Source organism: Salvia splendens, chromosome 7, assembly GCF_004379255.2.
Source record: "Salvia splendens isolate huo1 chromosome 7, SspV2, whole genome shotgun sequence".
NCBI lineage: Eukaryota > Viridiplantae > Streptophyta > Magnoliopsida > Lamiales > Lamiaceae > Salvia > Salvia splendens.
The window spans coordinates 5,939,301-5,954,476 of NC_056038.1; the positions used below are offsets into that span (position 1 = coordinate 5,939,301).

The window sequence follows — 15,176 nt, forward strand, 5'->3', positions numbered from 1 at the left end:
CTATCTAAAATTATATGTATTTTTGATCTGACACTTATAACATTGCAAGTAGGTACAGGATATTTCAATTATTGATTGGATGTGAAGGTATTCGAAAAGGAGTATTTTTTTATCTAAAATAATGCTGGAAAAGTGCAAAAGCAACTGAAACAGCAAATGATAGTTTGCAAATATAGTATAGTTACTGCCAACATGCATTAGTGAAAATATAAAGCTTTAAAATGTCCACTTACAAAATTTGCGCTTCTGAGTAGTAGAAAATTATAGTTTGGTTACTTGAGAATTAATAAGTTCCAGTTTAAATTGATACAATGTGCGTATTAGGAAAAGTGGATAAAAATACTACTATTTCAAAGTCTAAACTAGACAATGCAGAAACCAATAATCAAGCTATAATATAAAAGTACTAATATTAGAACATCATCATGTCACACATCCACTGACCCCCTTAGGTCTAACTTATTTGAATAATCAATTTTGCCATTAAATTTAGGGTTAATAGTGTTTAGTAAATTCTGATTTGTATCATGAGGTTTTAAATTATAATATTAAATTATGAAGTTTTTATTTTTCTTAATTGTCTTTTTCTATATACAAAATGTCATCTTCGGCGATGTCTAATTGTAACACCCGACTTTTTTGTTTATTTTCGAAAGGACATCGTTACGCATCTGAAAATTTTTCGCCTTTATTTATTTGTCGAAATAAGTATTTCACTTTTAGAACCCAATTGTTATGAGTCCAAAATACATTTTTATTTTTTCCGTTTGAGCCCAATTTTGGAAAAGCCCAACATAAGACCATACCCGATATGCTTCTTCCCAAATCTTTTGTTCAAATCTGTTTCCTTAGAAATAGGAAGCAATCAAAAAAACAATTTCAACCATGTATATATATTCACCCCACACGTCACCCAGTAAAAAAAAGAGAGAGAAGAAACCTAGAGAGTTAGAAAGGAGAGAAGTGGGCGGCGCCGATTGCCGCTGAGGTAGTAGGGCGAAGACGATGACGAAAGCCAAGCTGAGCGACGGTGACGGCGGTGCTGGAGTTTCACGACGGCGTAGCAGCGGACAGCAGATACAGAGGCGGCGGTGAGTGGCGATTGACGAGCAGGCCCGGTGCTGAGTCACCGTGACCAAGCCGAGAAAGAGGAGGTTGATGGGGTTCAATTCAGATTCTCTATTTTTGCGGCGGACTGAGAGCAGCAGCGGCGAGCGGACTGCGCAACCCACGAACCGAACAGCAGCGGCGGTGGGAGAATCGAGCGACGTCGGCGGCGAACAGGCTGACCGACGGGCAGCAGCCGACGACAACCGATCTGGACCGCGACGGCAGAGCTCCTCCACTCCGACAGCGATGATGACCGATCTGGACCACAACGGCAGTGTTCCTCCACTCCGGAGCGACGGAGGAACAACGGCGGATGCCACTACACGAGCAGCAGACAACAGCAATGTCACGAAGGAGGGACAGCAGCAGCGCGAGGAAGGCATTGACGGAGACTCGCCGCAATTCAGATCCGAACGGCGGTGCTTGATGCAGCAGCTCGCGTCGGCGAAGAATGGTGGCAGCGGCGGTGCCGAGTTTTGCCGAAGAGAAGATTTTTGAGAGAGATGATAGACGGAGGGAGAGATCGAGAAGAAGAAGGGGACTTCAAATTGAGTTCACTGTCCATGTAAGTTGAGAAAAAGTGAAAAAGCTTTAGTCCTTGTTTTATCTAATTTTTTGGGCCATATTAATAAAATGGAATATTGAGCCTTATTGATTTAATTCTTTGGGCCTAATGCATTACTTAAAATATTTGGGCCTACTTTTTGATAAGGAGTTAGAGTAATGGAAGATTGGGCCAGAGTACTTTAAATCTATGGGTGACTTCACACACGCTTTTCAAGGACAGAATGACACACAAGTTAAATCTTTAAACGAACGAGGTGGGCTTTCTTTTTAAATAAGGGCTATGCCCTAAGTATATTTTTATGTGAAAATGATATGAATATTTGTCATGCCGTGTTTTGTTTTATTCTATGGAACCTATCTGATGTGGCTTTTGCCATCAATGGATAATCGAATTCGGGTCTGTCTAGGGAGTGAGTCCCTATTCAGGCTAGTGTACACCTATGGAGATCGTGAGCCGTCTTTTGGGTCGGCCGGTCTAATGACTGGGAATGTGGCCACATTTCTTGTCATCAATGGATCAGATATGGTAGACATCTATGGGAAAATGACTGCAGTCACGAATTTTACAATGGAAATGATTTTAGTGTCTTGGGCGATTTCTAAAGTTAAAACCCCAAGGTCACTCAATGGTGGCATGATAAATACTTTTTATAAAATGTTTTCGGCATGAGTCCACTGAGTGCATCAAGTACTCAGCTCTGCTTTTTTTTTTTAAAAATTGCAGGTTGAGCGTGACGGGTGCGGTGGGTGTTGAGCAAGATCGTTGAAGAAATTTAAGTGTGTAGAATGTGTCATGTCTTCATACGTGGCATATTCATTCTCTCAAATGCTTCCGCTAAGTAGTTGTCCTTCTTTTGAGTTCTTGCATCGTTGAGATAGTATTCATTTTGAGTTGTTGATTGTTGAGATACTCTGATTTTATTCGAGCTATTCCTATTTATTTCGATCTTTGGCCGAGTTGTGTTGTTTTCCCCTTTCTTCCCCGCTTCTTTAATCCTCCCCTAGTCGCAATCAACCGTGTTTTCTATCCTTAGAAAATGCGGGCGTGACACTAAAACAATATTTTTCATTAAAATAAGAAAAGAAAGAAGAAGAATAAAAAAACATACTTATTTTAAGGGTGTCCACAATTAGTGCTGGGGAAAAATATCGGAAAAATGATATATCGCTCGTATCGTATTGAAAAATATCGAAAAATTATTGGATTTTCGATATATCGTAATTTTCGATACGAAACGATACCGTATCGCAAGTTTTTGATACGATAACGATATGAATTTCCTTATATCGCGATATATCGTTTTATATCGAATATACGATATATATCGATATTTTCGATATATCGTTTTATATCGAATATTCAAATATATCGTATATATCGAAACATATTGAAATTCAATAATTTTCGATATACAGGTATTCGATACGATATCGATATTTCGATATATCGTACCGAAATTCGATATATCGAATTTCGGTAAGATATATCGAAATATCGATACGATAACGATATTGATATTATCCATATCGAAATTCGATATATCGAAACTTTCGATACGATAACGATATGAAATTCTTTCATATCGATATTTTCGATACGATATACGATACAACGTTTTCGATACGATATCTCGTATCGACCCACCCCTATCCACAATGGTGACCCTTGAAGGCCAACAAATGTGGCCCGGCCACCATTCGTGGCTCTCTTGTGGCCCTCTGCAATGGTAATTAACAAAATTTAACAAAAACAATAAGGGCCACCAAATGTGGCCCTCTAAAAAAAAATTAATTTGTTCACTTTTTTTAATGTTATTTTTAATTTAACTATATTAAATTTTATTAGACTTTAAATTTATGATATTTATAAATTTAATTAAAATAAAATAATTTGGATTGTAAATAAAAAAATTCACAACCTAAAAACAAAATGTAACAAGAACTTCGTTGTATTATATTAAAATAGGAAAATTATACAACGAAAGTTTTCTAATTTAAAAACAACAACCCGAAAACCCATATCACTCTGCGGCACCCCTTCTACGATTCCAGACCTCTTCAACTATATCAGCCTGCAGTGATGTATGTGATATTTGGCTCCGCATATCGGTGTACCGCTGGATCAAGTATTCATTACTACGTGGTACACCCATCTGCAGGGGCTCCATGGCAATACCCGAGCTCGAACTAGCACCATCTTCCGGTGTCCATCGCTCTGCAGCAACTCCTTCGTCATTTATTATCATATTGTGCAATATGATACATGCAGTCATGATGTCTGCGACATCATTTTCATGCCATTGTCGAGCCGGGCACCGTATAATGGCCCATCGCGCTTGTCTGCAACAAGGTTTTGGAACTCCAGATCTACCGCTTGTTGGAATTGTTCATCGTCGGAATCCAAAGTTGCAAGGTTGAATTGAAATTGGAAGGAAATATTGGAAAGATTGGAGGAAAATGGAAGTAAAATGGAGTTGAAAAATGGAATGGAAGTGTAGTATTTTATAAAGAATTTTCGAAATTTACAAAAAAAAAATTAAAATCCGCGGCCCACCTCTCGGCTCTCTGCAATGGGGGGCCGCGCACCGAGCCGCGGCCCGCGGCTCCCCCATTATGGACACTCTAATTAAACACGTCATTTTGAATATCATTAGAAGACTACATATCATATATATATATAGATGAGGTAATTGAGAAAAATGATAACTTCATAATTTAATATTCCAATATTAAACTATAAGAAACATAATTTGACAAATTTTCATGATTTAAAAAAGATACTTGTGGGTCCGTTGTATTTCATCAGCTATTTTCTTCTTTATGAGGGTAAATTCCGTTTTGATATTTCAAGCAACCAAAGTCCAAAACTATCGGTTCATATCATTTTGGGAATCATTTTATCAATATTTTCTCAAAATCATTGTTGCATCAACAAAAACAAATATGAACAAATAACCAGAGTAAAATCATGCAATCATACAATAACAGTAATAGAAGACTAACCTTATCGTTTTAGAATCTACAGAAGAATATGCTGTTATTTCGAATGATTTTGGCATGAAAAAATCGATGTTATGTGTTTTATCAATTCAAATTGGCGTAATGATCCCTAAAATTGCAAACTTTGAACGAAAATTGGTATTTTTCATAAATTGAAAACTATTACTATCATTTATCATCAACTTATTACGCCTTGTAGCGAATTTCTCTTGAGTTTGTCCTGAATTTAATTTTCAATTTTTGTGAAACTCGATCATGGCTTAACCATTCTTCCTAAACCTGTAAACCAATGACAACACTGAACTATCCATCTTAATTAATTTATGACAATACCATCTCCTTGTCCAACACTGAACTATCCATCTTAATTTATGACAATACCATATCCTTGTCCAACAATGTTAGAAAATTCACAGATCAATGAATTCCACAAGCCAAATTCATATAGATTGAAAAGGAAGTTCATTCACACAGATGTTGAAGCAAAGAGCTCAACTCTACAACTGATGTTTGTAAACTATCAAGAGCTGCCTCCACATTATCCGACACTAAGCATGTGTCGCATGACATGGCGGCTTCAACCAGCTCTGTCTTTCTTCGTGTTACTTCATCTTTTGCCATCTGCAAACCTTCTACTTCTCTTGCTTCTCTCAACAGCTCCTTGTGCACGATTTTGATCTCTTCTTCTTTCAGTTCTGCTGCGAAAACACTCTGATGGTACTCGACTACTATGCTTTCGAGTTCATGTTTACCATTTTCTTTAACCTCCACAAGCATTTCTTTCTCCCGAAGAGAGTTTTGAAGTTTGACATTCATTTCATCAACAGCGAGCTTTTCTTTCTGCACTTCTGCTTCAAGCGTCTGTATTTCGCTCTCCACCTTGGCCAGCTTGCAGTTCATAGCCTCGCATTCCTTCCTTACATCGCTCAGCTTTTCTCTGTTGAGTTTCATTTGATTTTGCAGATTCGTCTTCTCTTCCTCAGATTTGAGCAAAGCAGTGGCTTTGCCTGTAACTTGCCAATTTCTGTTAGAGAGGTCATTTGCTGGTTTCTCAACATTATCTATTGCAAAGAGAACTCTCTCACTTTCCAGTTTCTGATTTTCCTCATCCACTTTCTGTTTCAAGTTTTCTCTGATGCTTCTCAGTTCATTCTCAGTTTGTTTCATATATGAAAGGGCGTTGACTAGTTCCCACCTGGATGTCTGAAGGCTGGCTAACTCCTCTTTTCTTCGACTAAGACGTTGTGTAGAAACCTCCAGTCTTGAACGTGCCATAGCCTCACGCTGTTCAAAGTAACTCAGAGAAGAAGAGAAGTTCGTCAAAGAGTGCTTCAAGGCCAGCAATTTCTTGTGAGCCAGTTCTTCTCTCTCATGCAGCTTTGATGAGAGTACTTGTAGGTGTTGACACTCCTGTTGCTTAGCCTGTTTACTGCATTCCAGTTTCCCAATTTGTGTTGCAAGAGTGTCAACTTCAATCATTGCTTTCTCAAATGAGCCAAATATTCTTACTGCTTCAGCAGAGTACGAAAGCTTTTCTCGTGATTCAGCAAGCTTCATACTTATCGACCTCAGATCTTCACGCACATGCATTGGGAATGTATTAGGTAAGTTTTCCTGCATTTCCAAATCAGTTCCAGCAGTTGGATTCCCAGTGCTCATGCAATTTGATTCTTTAAATCCCAACATACAACTTTCTTCTTGTTCTTCAAGTTTTCTTGGCTCATCTATTTCCATTTCGTCCTGCTCAATTGGTTTTGCAACATAATTCTTCCTGACTTCTTCGTATGACACTGTATTTGCTTCATTTGAGTCGTGCAGTGGTGAGTCTATGAAACATAGGTTATGCTCATCCTGCACTGGCACTTCATATAAGCACGATTCTACATCAATGTCCGCATTGACATTATCTACATTTAGCTCATTGGACTCCACTTCCTTTAGCTCGTGTACATTCTCAAGAAAACCTGAAGCTGCACCAAAACTAAGACGTTGACCTTTATCGACTTCAACAAGCTTTTCTGGAAAGCTATTATCTCCTTCATCATCTGCATGCTTCACCTGGCCAGAAGCAATTACTTTTTTCAGATCATCTCTCTCTAGCATTGCATTCTCGTATAGACTCAAAAGCTTATCATTTTCTTCATGCATTTCTGTAAGTTGACATTTTAGCTTTTCAAACTCTGCCTCTATCTCCACTCCCCTGGTCTCATCTACTTTAGCAGTGTTATCACTGTGGTCTTCTGTGGTATCTTGCCAAGGGATTTCATCAGAGCTCTTTGTACGTTTTTCTGCAACTGCCTTTTCATACAGGTCAATCAGTTTATTGTTATCATCAATCAACACCTTGAGCTTCATCTTCAATTCATCATTTTCTTTGGACAAGAAAATTGCCATTTCATGTGCTTCTGCTTCTCTTTCGCTGGCTGCTCCAATGGCATCAACCATAGTTTTTAGTTCTATTTGATCACTTACTCCCATATTCACGAGAGAAGGAACTCTAGGTTCTTGTTTCTGCGCCTCAGCTACTATGGCTTCTTTTGACAATTGCTCGGCCTTGAGCTCTTTAACCAACTCATCAACATTCCTGCCAAATTGTCCATATGTTAAAACGCATATAACTATTCAGGTCCATTGCACAGGATGCCTATTTTTGACCTTAAGAAATCCTAAGTTTTCAAATATCTGAATCAGTAGAAGCCATGACCAAATCATTGAAAAAGTTGTGGGGTGTATTAAAAGGTGTCCTTACCTTTCTAACTTTTCTTTCTCACCAACAAGGTAGTCAATTTTTCGGTGAAGTCCATCAATCTCTGATTGGTTTTGAATGGCCTGATAGAACAAAAAATTCAGTTGACATGATTTAATTTAGGTAAACTAATCATAAATAGGACGGGGGTTGAGGAAGAAGATAGAGAAGACATATAAACGTCATTCTCTTCACTCATTCTATTATCTATGTATACCTGCATGCGCAAGAACTCATTCTCTTCACTCATTGATGTGCGCCAAGGTGATGCTGATTCCTGCAAAAGAGACAACTTACTTAAGTAACAAAATCTCCTGACTAACTTTATTTGAATGCCGTTCAGAAAATTCTAAGAGCTGATCAACTATGTCTATGTGCACGCAATGTGACAGGTGAATAAAAAGTTGTATTTTATAAACGTCAATGTAGTTTAGACCCAAAACAATGCCTTCGGCTAAAGCAAACTATGATATATTCTTATCCTAATTATTGCACAATTCATCATTGATGAAAAGTGAAACTGATCCCAATTAGTCAAGCATTGTTTGAGCAACGTCTAACAGTCTGCAGATAGAGGAAAGATACATAAGTATATCAGAGAAACCTTCTTGCATTACCTTATTGGAAGTCAAAAAGTTATTAGCATTGGGAGTGCCCAATACTGAATCATTGATTTCGTTCTGTTCCATCAATAAGAGCCATTGTTAGCTTCAAAAGTTACATATTTTAAAAATTATACTTACAAACTCACGTAAAAGAAGATAAGCACCTGACTGTTAGTGCAATCCGACTCATGCATAAGTTTCCAATCAAGAGCTTCTCGCAGCTGCAGAAAGCACAAACTCATAAATTGATAACTGGTGATGTGTGCTAACTTCAGATCCTAGACAGCAGGAGGAGATGATAAAAAGCTGCAAGACATTACCTCTTTCTCTAGTACTGTAATCTGTTCATGAAGTCTTTCCCGTTCACCTTCCTCACAAAATGACTTTAGTCTGAATATACCAAATATTATACCAGATTTGATTAGCAAATAATTAGTAATAAAAGGATGCATATACCTAGAAAGAGAAAACACAAATACGAAGCAGCTACTTGAACTGAAGTAGTTATGATATGCCAACAATATCCCTATCAAACCAAAAAAATTGAAGAATGGCTAGCACTGGTTGTACTTCAACTAATAGTGCAATATACTAAGATTCATTATATAAATCATCACTTTCAAACATGAAAGTCGTGAGCAACAAACTGGAAATACTTGCCTTCTGATCTCTTCTTTCAGTCGCAGATTCTCCATAGCAAATCTTGTTACCTCCTGGTTACGGTCTACCTGAGCATGCAAGACCTCTATTACCTTTAAATGCTCTTCTCTTTCTTTGAGCAAGTGAGTCTCAGCCGATATCTTTCCAGAAGCAACAGATTCTAGTCTCTTTATTTGAGCTTCTCGAAATTTCAACCTCATCTTCAGACCTTGAACCTCATCTTCTCTTTGTTTGGCCTGATGATGCAAAAATGGTCATAAACTCAAACTGATATCAGAGATTTAGAAGGGGAGTTTCTTTTTTTCCTTTGCATAATCTCAGGTAGCGCAGATGAAGTGAAAATGGATGCAGCAAAAAATTTCCCTATTGCACAAATAGAATTTGTAACTGTAATTTTCATTTCTCATAGTTGACAACATGGTGCTCTTAAAGACTAACAAACCAACAAATTTATGCATAGATTGATACGATTTTCCACATTATTAGACTCAACCTTTCTAATCATTAGTGTTCTTAAAAATATCCTACAGATGTAAACAAAATTATTTACTTTGGACGGTACGAAAGCAATATAAACATTTCCATTCACCTTGCTCCTCAATTGTGTTGTGTGAAATAATTGGATATGTCAATTCTCGTTTTAAAATCCATCACCACAATAGATTTTACTAGCAGGCAACAGGTATAAGAAAAATAACAGTCATACTGTCATAGAAACAATTTACTATTTAGAGAACAATAATATCAACAAAGAAACTTAGCATTTTGTGTTTGTCATTTGAAACAGAACTAGAATTGACAGATATCATCATTGGGGTCGAGGAATAAACAAGCTGTACATCATTCCTGTATGCTCAAATCTTCTTCACAGGTAACATTCAATTTTCTAATTGTCAACACTTTCCATAGCATTCGTTTAAAAGCTTCCTCGTGGCAAGAATGCAGTCTACTTGTTAAGATCAAATTTATGGAGTATATGATAAAATATGGAACTGAAAGCGTCAGATGGGAATACCAGCTGCAGAGCTGCTTGATTTTCTTCTGCCAAGGACTGCAGAGCAGTGTCCTTGTCATTTTCCCTCTGAAGAGCTCCGACAAGAGCAACTTCATAGTCCTTTTTCTGAAGCAATAAAGGGTAAATTAAGTTAGAAAGAGAAACCATGCAAAAATCTCATTCTCATAGTGGAGACATTTCAACCTACATGTAACATCTTTTTCTGTGATACAATTGGACTGGAAAATCCTTGTTGCCCATCCCATTTAAAGGTTCCTGGAGATCCTGGAAATGTTATTGAAAGAGCATCTCCATCGTGGCTTTCAGTTCCACCATTTACTAGGCCCCTCAAACGAGATACTTCTTTCTAAAAATTGCATGTACCAAAATTACTAATAATGAAAAATGGAAAATTACAGGGTACGTACAATACAAAATAGTCATTGCAGGAAATAGAACAAATACAATGGGATTAAACCTTTTCTAGATTGATATGAAATCATAATCTACATATAGAGTTAGTTCAATCATCAGAACTGTTTACAACACTCGAATGTTAGAGATTTTCTGAATTCAAAAACGTTATAGACCTTTGGACATGAAGAGAACTATTGGTTTGTCCGTTTGTGTAGGTGTATGCCAGAGATAATGTGATAACGTCAAGTGGTTAAGAAATTTTGTGGTTACCTTGAGGTTTTGGTTTTCAATCCTAAGAGCCAGCACATCACCAGAAGCATCTTCATTAACAATAGCCTAGTGTGGTAACAAAATGGAGAATTAGCAAAGGCCAGTATAGTACTCATGTACTAGCAACACTGACACTATAATAAAGAATATAACATCAATGAGCATAATAACAGTTATAGGCTTAAAAATATACAGCATTAGCAACATTGAAAGACAGCTTTTCATGATCCTCCATCAGTATAAAATTAGGTGATTATAGTGAGGAAAGCTACTTACATGATTTTTTATAAATTTGGCACGTTGGGCAAACTTTAATGTACTCAAAGTTTCTAGCGAGCAGCTGCAAGGGGACAGATTTATGTGAATTTGAATTTGTACAGTAACTTAAACAGAGTAGGAACTACTGGGAAAATGAAAATTATAAATTTTGGAGAGCAGTAAGTATATCCATACACTTAATAGTTCAGATCAAGAAAATTTTACCTAGTCGAGGGACTAATGTTTGCAATGATTATTGTCTTTGCATTTCCCCCCAGAGAGTCCTGCATAATATTAATCAGAAATAGAAATAAGGCTCATAAGTATCAATACCAAAAAACAATCCAGTTTCACATCGATCAGTGAGCATAACAAATGGATTTTCTGAATATTTTCTCACACACACAAGAACAGCACTTATACGCTGTATATATTTAAACCCAAATATAGCTTTGTCATGATCTGAAAATAGAATCATCAACCTGAAGCAAAAAAGTGAGCTTGGAATCCCTGTAAGGAACATGAGGTGTCCTCCCATTGGATATGCTCACGAGATTCATTATCACGAGTCTGCATATTAGATATATATCCATTCTCAGTTTGTAGCCCATAGGCAAAGCATAAAACTAAGATAGTTCAACATAGCACCAAAAGCAAGCATACCCTAAAGTAGAAAGAGACTTGTTGATATTAGTAGCTTCCTTCAAACGTTCACCTTCTGCACCGGAGCTCTTTTGCCTGTAGTTGAAGCAAAGAATGTGAGATCAACATAAAGTTATTTCTGAAGCAGCATGATTGACCTCGGTCTATAAATTTCACCCTCTCTTTCTCCTACATAGTTTCAGTTTACCTTTCAGATCCGGCTAAATCCACAAGATTAAGACGTGCAAACCGGTGATGAGTTACCCCCTCAGACTCCCACTGGAAGAAAGAATGTGTTAATAGTTCAATATAGAAGTTCGAGGTCACAATTGTACTATCCAAAAAAAAGTTTGACAAAAAAAAACAAAGAGTTATTTTTTTCACCTTACTCTCTATGGCACATGTGAATACACTATGAGAACGACTACTAGCATGGTTCATATTTGTTGCAGCTACCTTTCTGTTGACTGAACCCTGAAAGTATAACATTGACAAATGAATAGTAAGAACTTTTAGAATTAGAATGGACATCATGTGATAGGGTTCATCAGGTGACAAAACAATTTAGTCTGCATAAGGGACCTCCAAATCCTTCAATCTTATTACTTCGTGATCATGATATATTATCTAAACCAAACTCATGGTCTGTGGTTATACTATAAAATATGGAAGCAGAATATCAGTGAAAGCAAATTCAGTTGTCTCGTTCCAGTCATGCATATATGGCCATTTTGTTAATAATGTAACAATCTATATTGCTTCTGCATCTTTCAAGTAAATATAAACAGCATATAAAGCCCATTTTTGAAACATGAAAGAAAAATCAAGTCATGAATAAAGGAAATCATACCTGAATGAGTTGTTGGATAACATCACGAGCACTCGTGACTTCTACCTCAGTGACATTTTCTACGTAGATACCTTTATTAGTGTCTTCTCTTATCTGCAAAAACCATGTAACAAGTTCAATCAGCTAAATCATTTGTATTCGCACGACAAAAGGACCATAGAGCTCGGAGCCTATCCAATGCAGATTTTGGAAATTCAAGAGCATGAAATTGCAGGCTGCCCGAGAAGATTATAGTTTAAAATAGAGTTGATGTTAAATTTTATTTCACAGGTTGAATTGTGAAGTCCATACACGCAAACTAAACATGGCCTGCAAGAATCCGATTACAGCAAATTTCTGAGGGCTAGTCTCATAAATCCACATTTTCACATATCTTAAACTAAAGTATGTGGTTTAAAATGCACTTAAATTTCTGACAGTTCTAAGAGGTTGAATTGTTACAAACACAACTAGTATGGCCTAATTTATCAAATTCTTGGGACCACAGTAGGTGTACTGGTGTACATTCTTTATCCAACAAAAAGGTTAAAGTCTCAGCAGGCACCTGTTTCTCAAAATGTGAAACAAAGATAGAATAAGTAACTGATACAATCCATACTTAACGTGAAGAATTGTGATTGGTACCTGTAAATTAGAAGATGAGGGATCCAAAAGATCAAGAATCTGTTCGTTGTAGATTTCTATGAAGGAACATCTACATGTAAATTTTATTTTTTCCTCCCTTCTAGCATCTTTATCCTGTGACATATAAAATAACTAAAAGATGAATTTGACTGTGGCATGTTATATGACAGATATAGACAAGTAATAAGCTAGAACAATCAGCATTAGCAATGAAAGGCAAGAGCTCGCAGAATTAACCTAATTGGGCAACTTTAAGACAATGTTGTTGGCTCTCTCTAGTAGAATCCAACCATAAAATATTATTGAATTTTTTTGGCTCCAGTGGTTGATTTCTCGTAGATAAATTTCAATCCAAAAAAGAAGATAATTTTATACTAGAAAATACAGTAATGGCGTTAGTTCTACTTCTTTTTTGTTTTCAACATAAATATTATGATCATAGGATAACCATACCTTTTGAATCCTGGAGAACAAGTACTCAAAAACTCTCGGTGTCATCCCACAGTTAACACTGTGTCTCCTAGTTCCTCCCTCAATGTCTCCCAGCATTGTATGAGTTTTGCCACTTCCAGTCTATATACATCAAAAGTGAACGGGAAAATAAGGAAAGTTACCTAGTATACGACCATAAGCATTTCCAAAATTATAGAACACTAAGAATGGGAGCAATTAATGTTGGAGATTTATATGTTATCCTCAAAGCCTACATAAAAGTCCCAATGGTACCAAATGCCAATAATATTAGAATGCTTAAAAACACCGTAAGACTTACTTGTCCGTAAGCAAACATGCAGCTGTTATATCCTAGCATGCAATTTTCCACCATTGGAATCCCAGCAACTTTAAACAGCATTTCCTGTTTAAGGAACACCAACATGAAAATACAAGATATATAAAACCTTATTTAACGAAATCAAACACGCAACAGTGAAAAAAAATACCTGGCTAACACTTTCATCTGCAACAATGTCAAACGTAAATCGGGATTCTGGATGTCCCGTCCACGTAATTGTCTGGGAGCTATCCTGCCTAACACATCTGTTAGAGCCTTGAACAGATATCTCGGAGCTGCTCAAAGGCCGTAACCGAATAATAACCTGCAAATCACCAAATTGACAGTCACTGCATCTTTAATCATTGTCAATTTTACCAAGACTTCCAAAATACTCCTGAAAATTTCATAAATCGCACAATACGGTAATCGAATTAAGAGCAAGTAACCGATTCAGCTTAATGCATATTGTGTAAACCGAAAGCCTAACCTAATTGATACAAATTAAGAGAAATGTACCTGAACATTGTGGTCCTTCCAAAAGTTAGGGTCGAGACCGAACTCGAAACTGCGTGCAATGGCGGGGGCGGTCAAGGTGGTTTCGACATCGTCGGATACAGAATTATCTCTACGAGCTGATCTGAGAGTCAGATCTGGAGTGCTGGCGGAGTTCTTCATGACGGGGGTTGCCGAGTCGGCCAATTCGGGGTGGTGAATTTGGCCATAACCAAAGCGCGACCTAAAAGCGGACATGGCGGATTCGGTGTTGGAGGAGAAGAGCGGCATTTGGAGGTCTCCAGCGGATTTGATGAAGAGAAATGAGTTCGATGAGATAGACGGAGTGAATAAGAGAGAGGGGAAGTGGAAGAGACCGTTGAAGAGTTTGAAATATTTTGAATTTGAAAGCGTGGATCCAATGTTGCAGATTGCAGGAAAGATATATCGGCTTTTCGAATATCAGATTTTCATTTATTTATATATGGGTTAATTACAATTTACAACTAATAATTGTAATGTATGACAACTTTTATGAAGTACGAGTACGTATCGATTTTTAAATTATTACCGAATTAAATTTTCGGTATTTTGATATTTTTAAATATTGATCAACTAATAATTGTAAAGCTTCCAAAATGAGAATGATCTATTCATATATAAAGACTTCAATCTTCATTTATCTTCTACTTTTCTTTTTTCAAATATTAAGGCCCATCCGGAACGCAAATCGCGGTTGTCAGCATGCACTACAATTGCGGTCTTATTGCAATTTGAGAATTGAAGTGATCGTTGTTATTTTAGCTGCAACCTAGGTTGAATGTCGGTTTTTTTTTAAAAAAATTAACTCTTATATGAAAGAGAAAATTACAAATAAACTTCTATAACAAGAAGGAAATTACAAGTGATGTTAAGAGGATTCGAACTCGGCATCTCATACAATAATGTCTAAGCTCCTTGTCTATTGCAGATTAATTGACAATCGCAGATATTTTTATATTTTTAATATTATTACTTTTTATCTGTATAAATCATTTCATCATATTGTCTTTCTATTTTTCCATAGGTTTTGGCAATAGATAACAAACTTGTTGGTCCATCAATTCATCTTATGGCTCTTGGCGGCTCAAAATGCTTTCTTCATGTATTGTGCTGGAATGAGATGA

General features: G+C 36.9%; 1 protein-coding gene across 1 annotated transcript; it reads right to left on the reverse strand.

The window, feature by feature from the left end:
• Nucleotides 1–5,102: 5,102 nt before the first annotated feature.
• Nucleotides 5,103–14,404, reverse strand: LOC121810926 (kinesin-like protein KIN-12E). Its single transcript, XM_042211664.1, has 22 exons — nt 14,035–14,404; nt 13,685–13,840; nt 13,516–13,599; nt 13,197–13,316; nt 12,744–12,857; nt 12,120–12,212; nt 11,654–11,743; nt 11,478–11,548; nt 11,291–11,365; nt 11,110–11,197; nt 10,853–10,911; nt 10,646–10,709; nt 10,370–10,435; nt 9,891–10,049; nt 9,704–9,808; nt 8,689–8,924; nt 8,349–8,418; nt 8,193–8,249; nt 8,041–8,103; nt 7,641–7,700; nt 7,427–7,506; nt 5,103–7,261 (listed from the first exon to the last, which is right to left on the reverse strand). Exons 1-22 carry the CDS (start codon nt 14,299–14,301, stop codon nt 5,140–5,142), a joined length of 4,299 nt encoding a protein of 1,432 aa, XP_042067598.1. The 5' UTR covers nt 14,302–14,404; the 3' UTR covers nt 5,103–5,139.
• Between the last annotated feature and the right edge of the window lie 772 nt (nt 14,405–15,176).

Excerpts from the sequence above, each read along its gene's own strand:
- LOC121810926 (XM_042211664.1), bottom strand. The coding sequence starts at position 14,301 with ATGCCGCTCTTCTCCTCCAACACCGAATCCGCCATGTCCGCTTTTAGG. Across the intron at positions 10,912-11,109 it reads AGCTCACTTTTTTGCTTCAG|GACTCTCTGGGGGGAAATGC; the intron begins GTTGATGATTCT and ends AATATTATGCAG. Across the intron at positions 7,262-7,426 it reads GAGAAAGAAAAGTTAGAAAG|GAATGTTGATGAGTTGGTTA; the intron begins GTAAGGACACCT and ends ACAATTTGGCAG.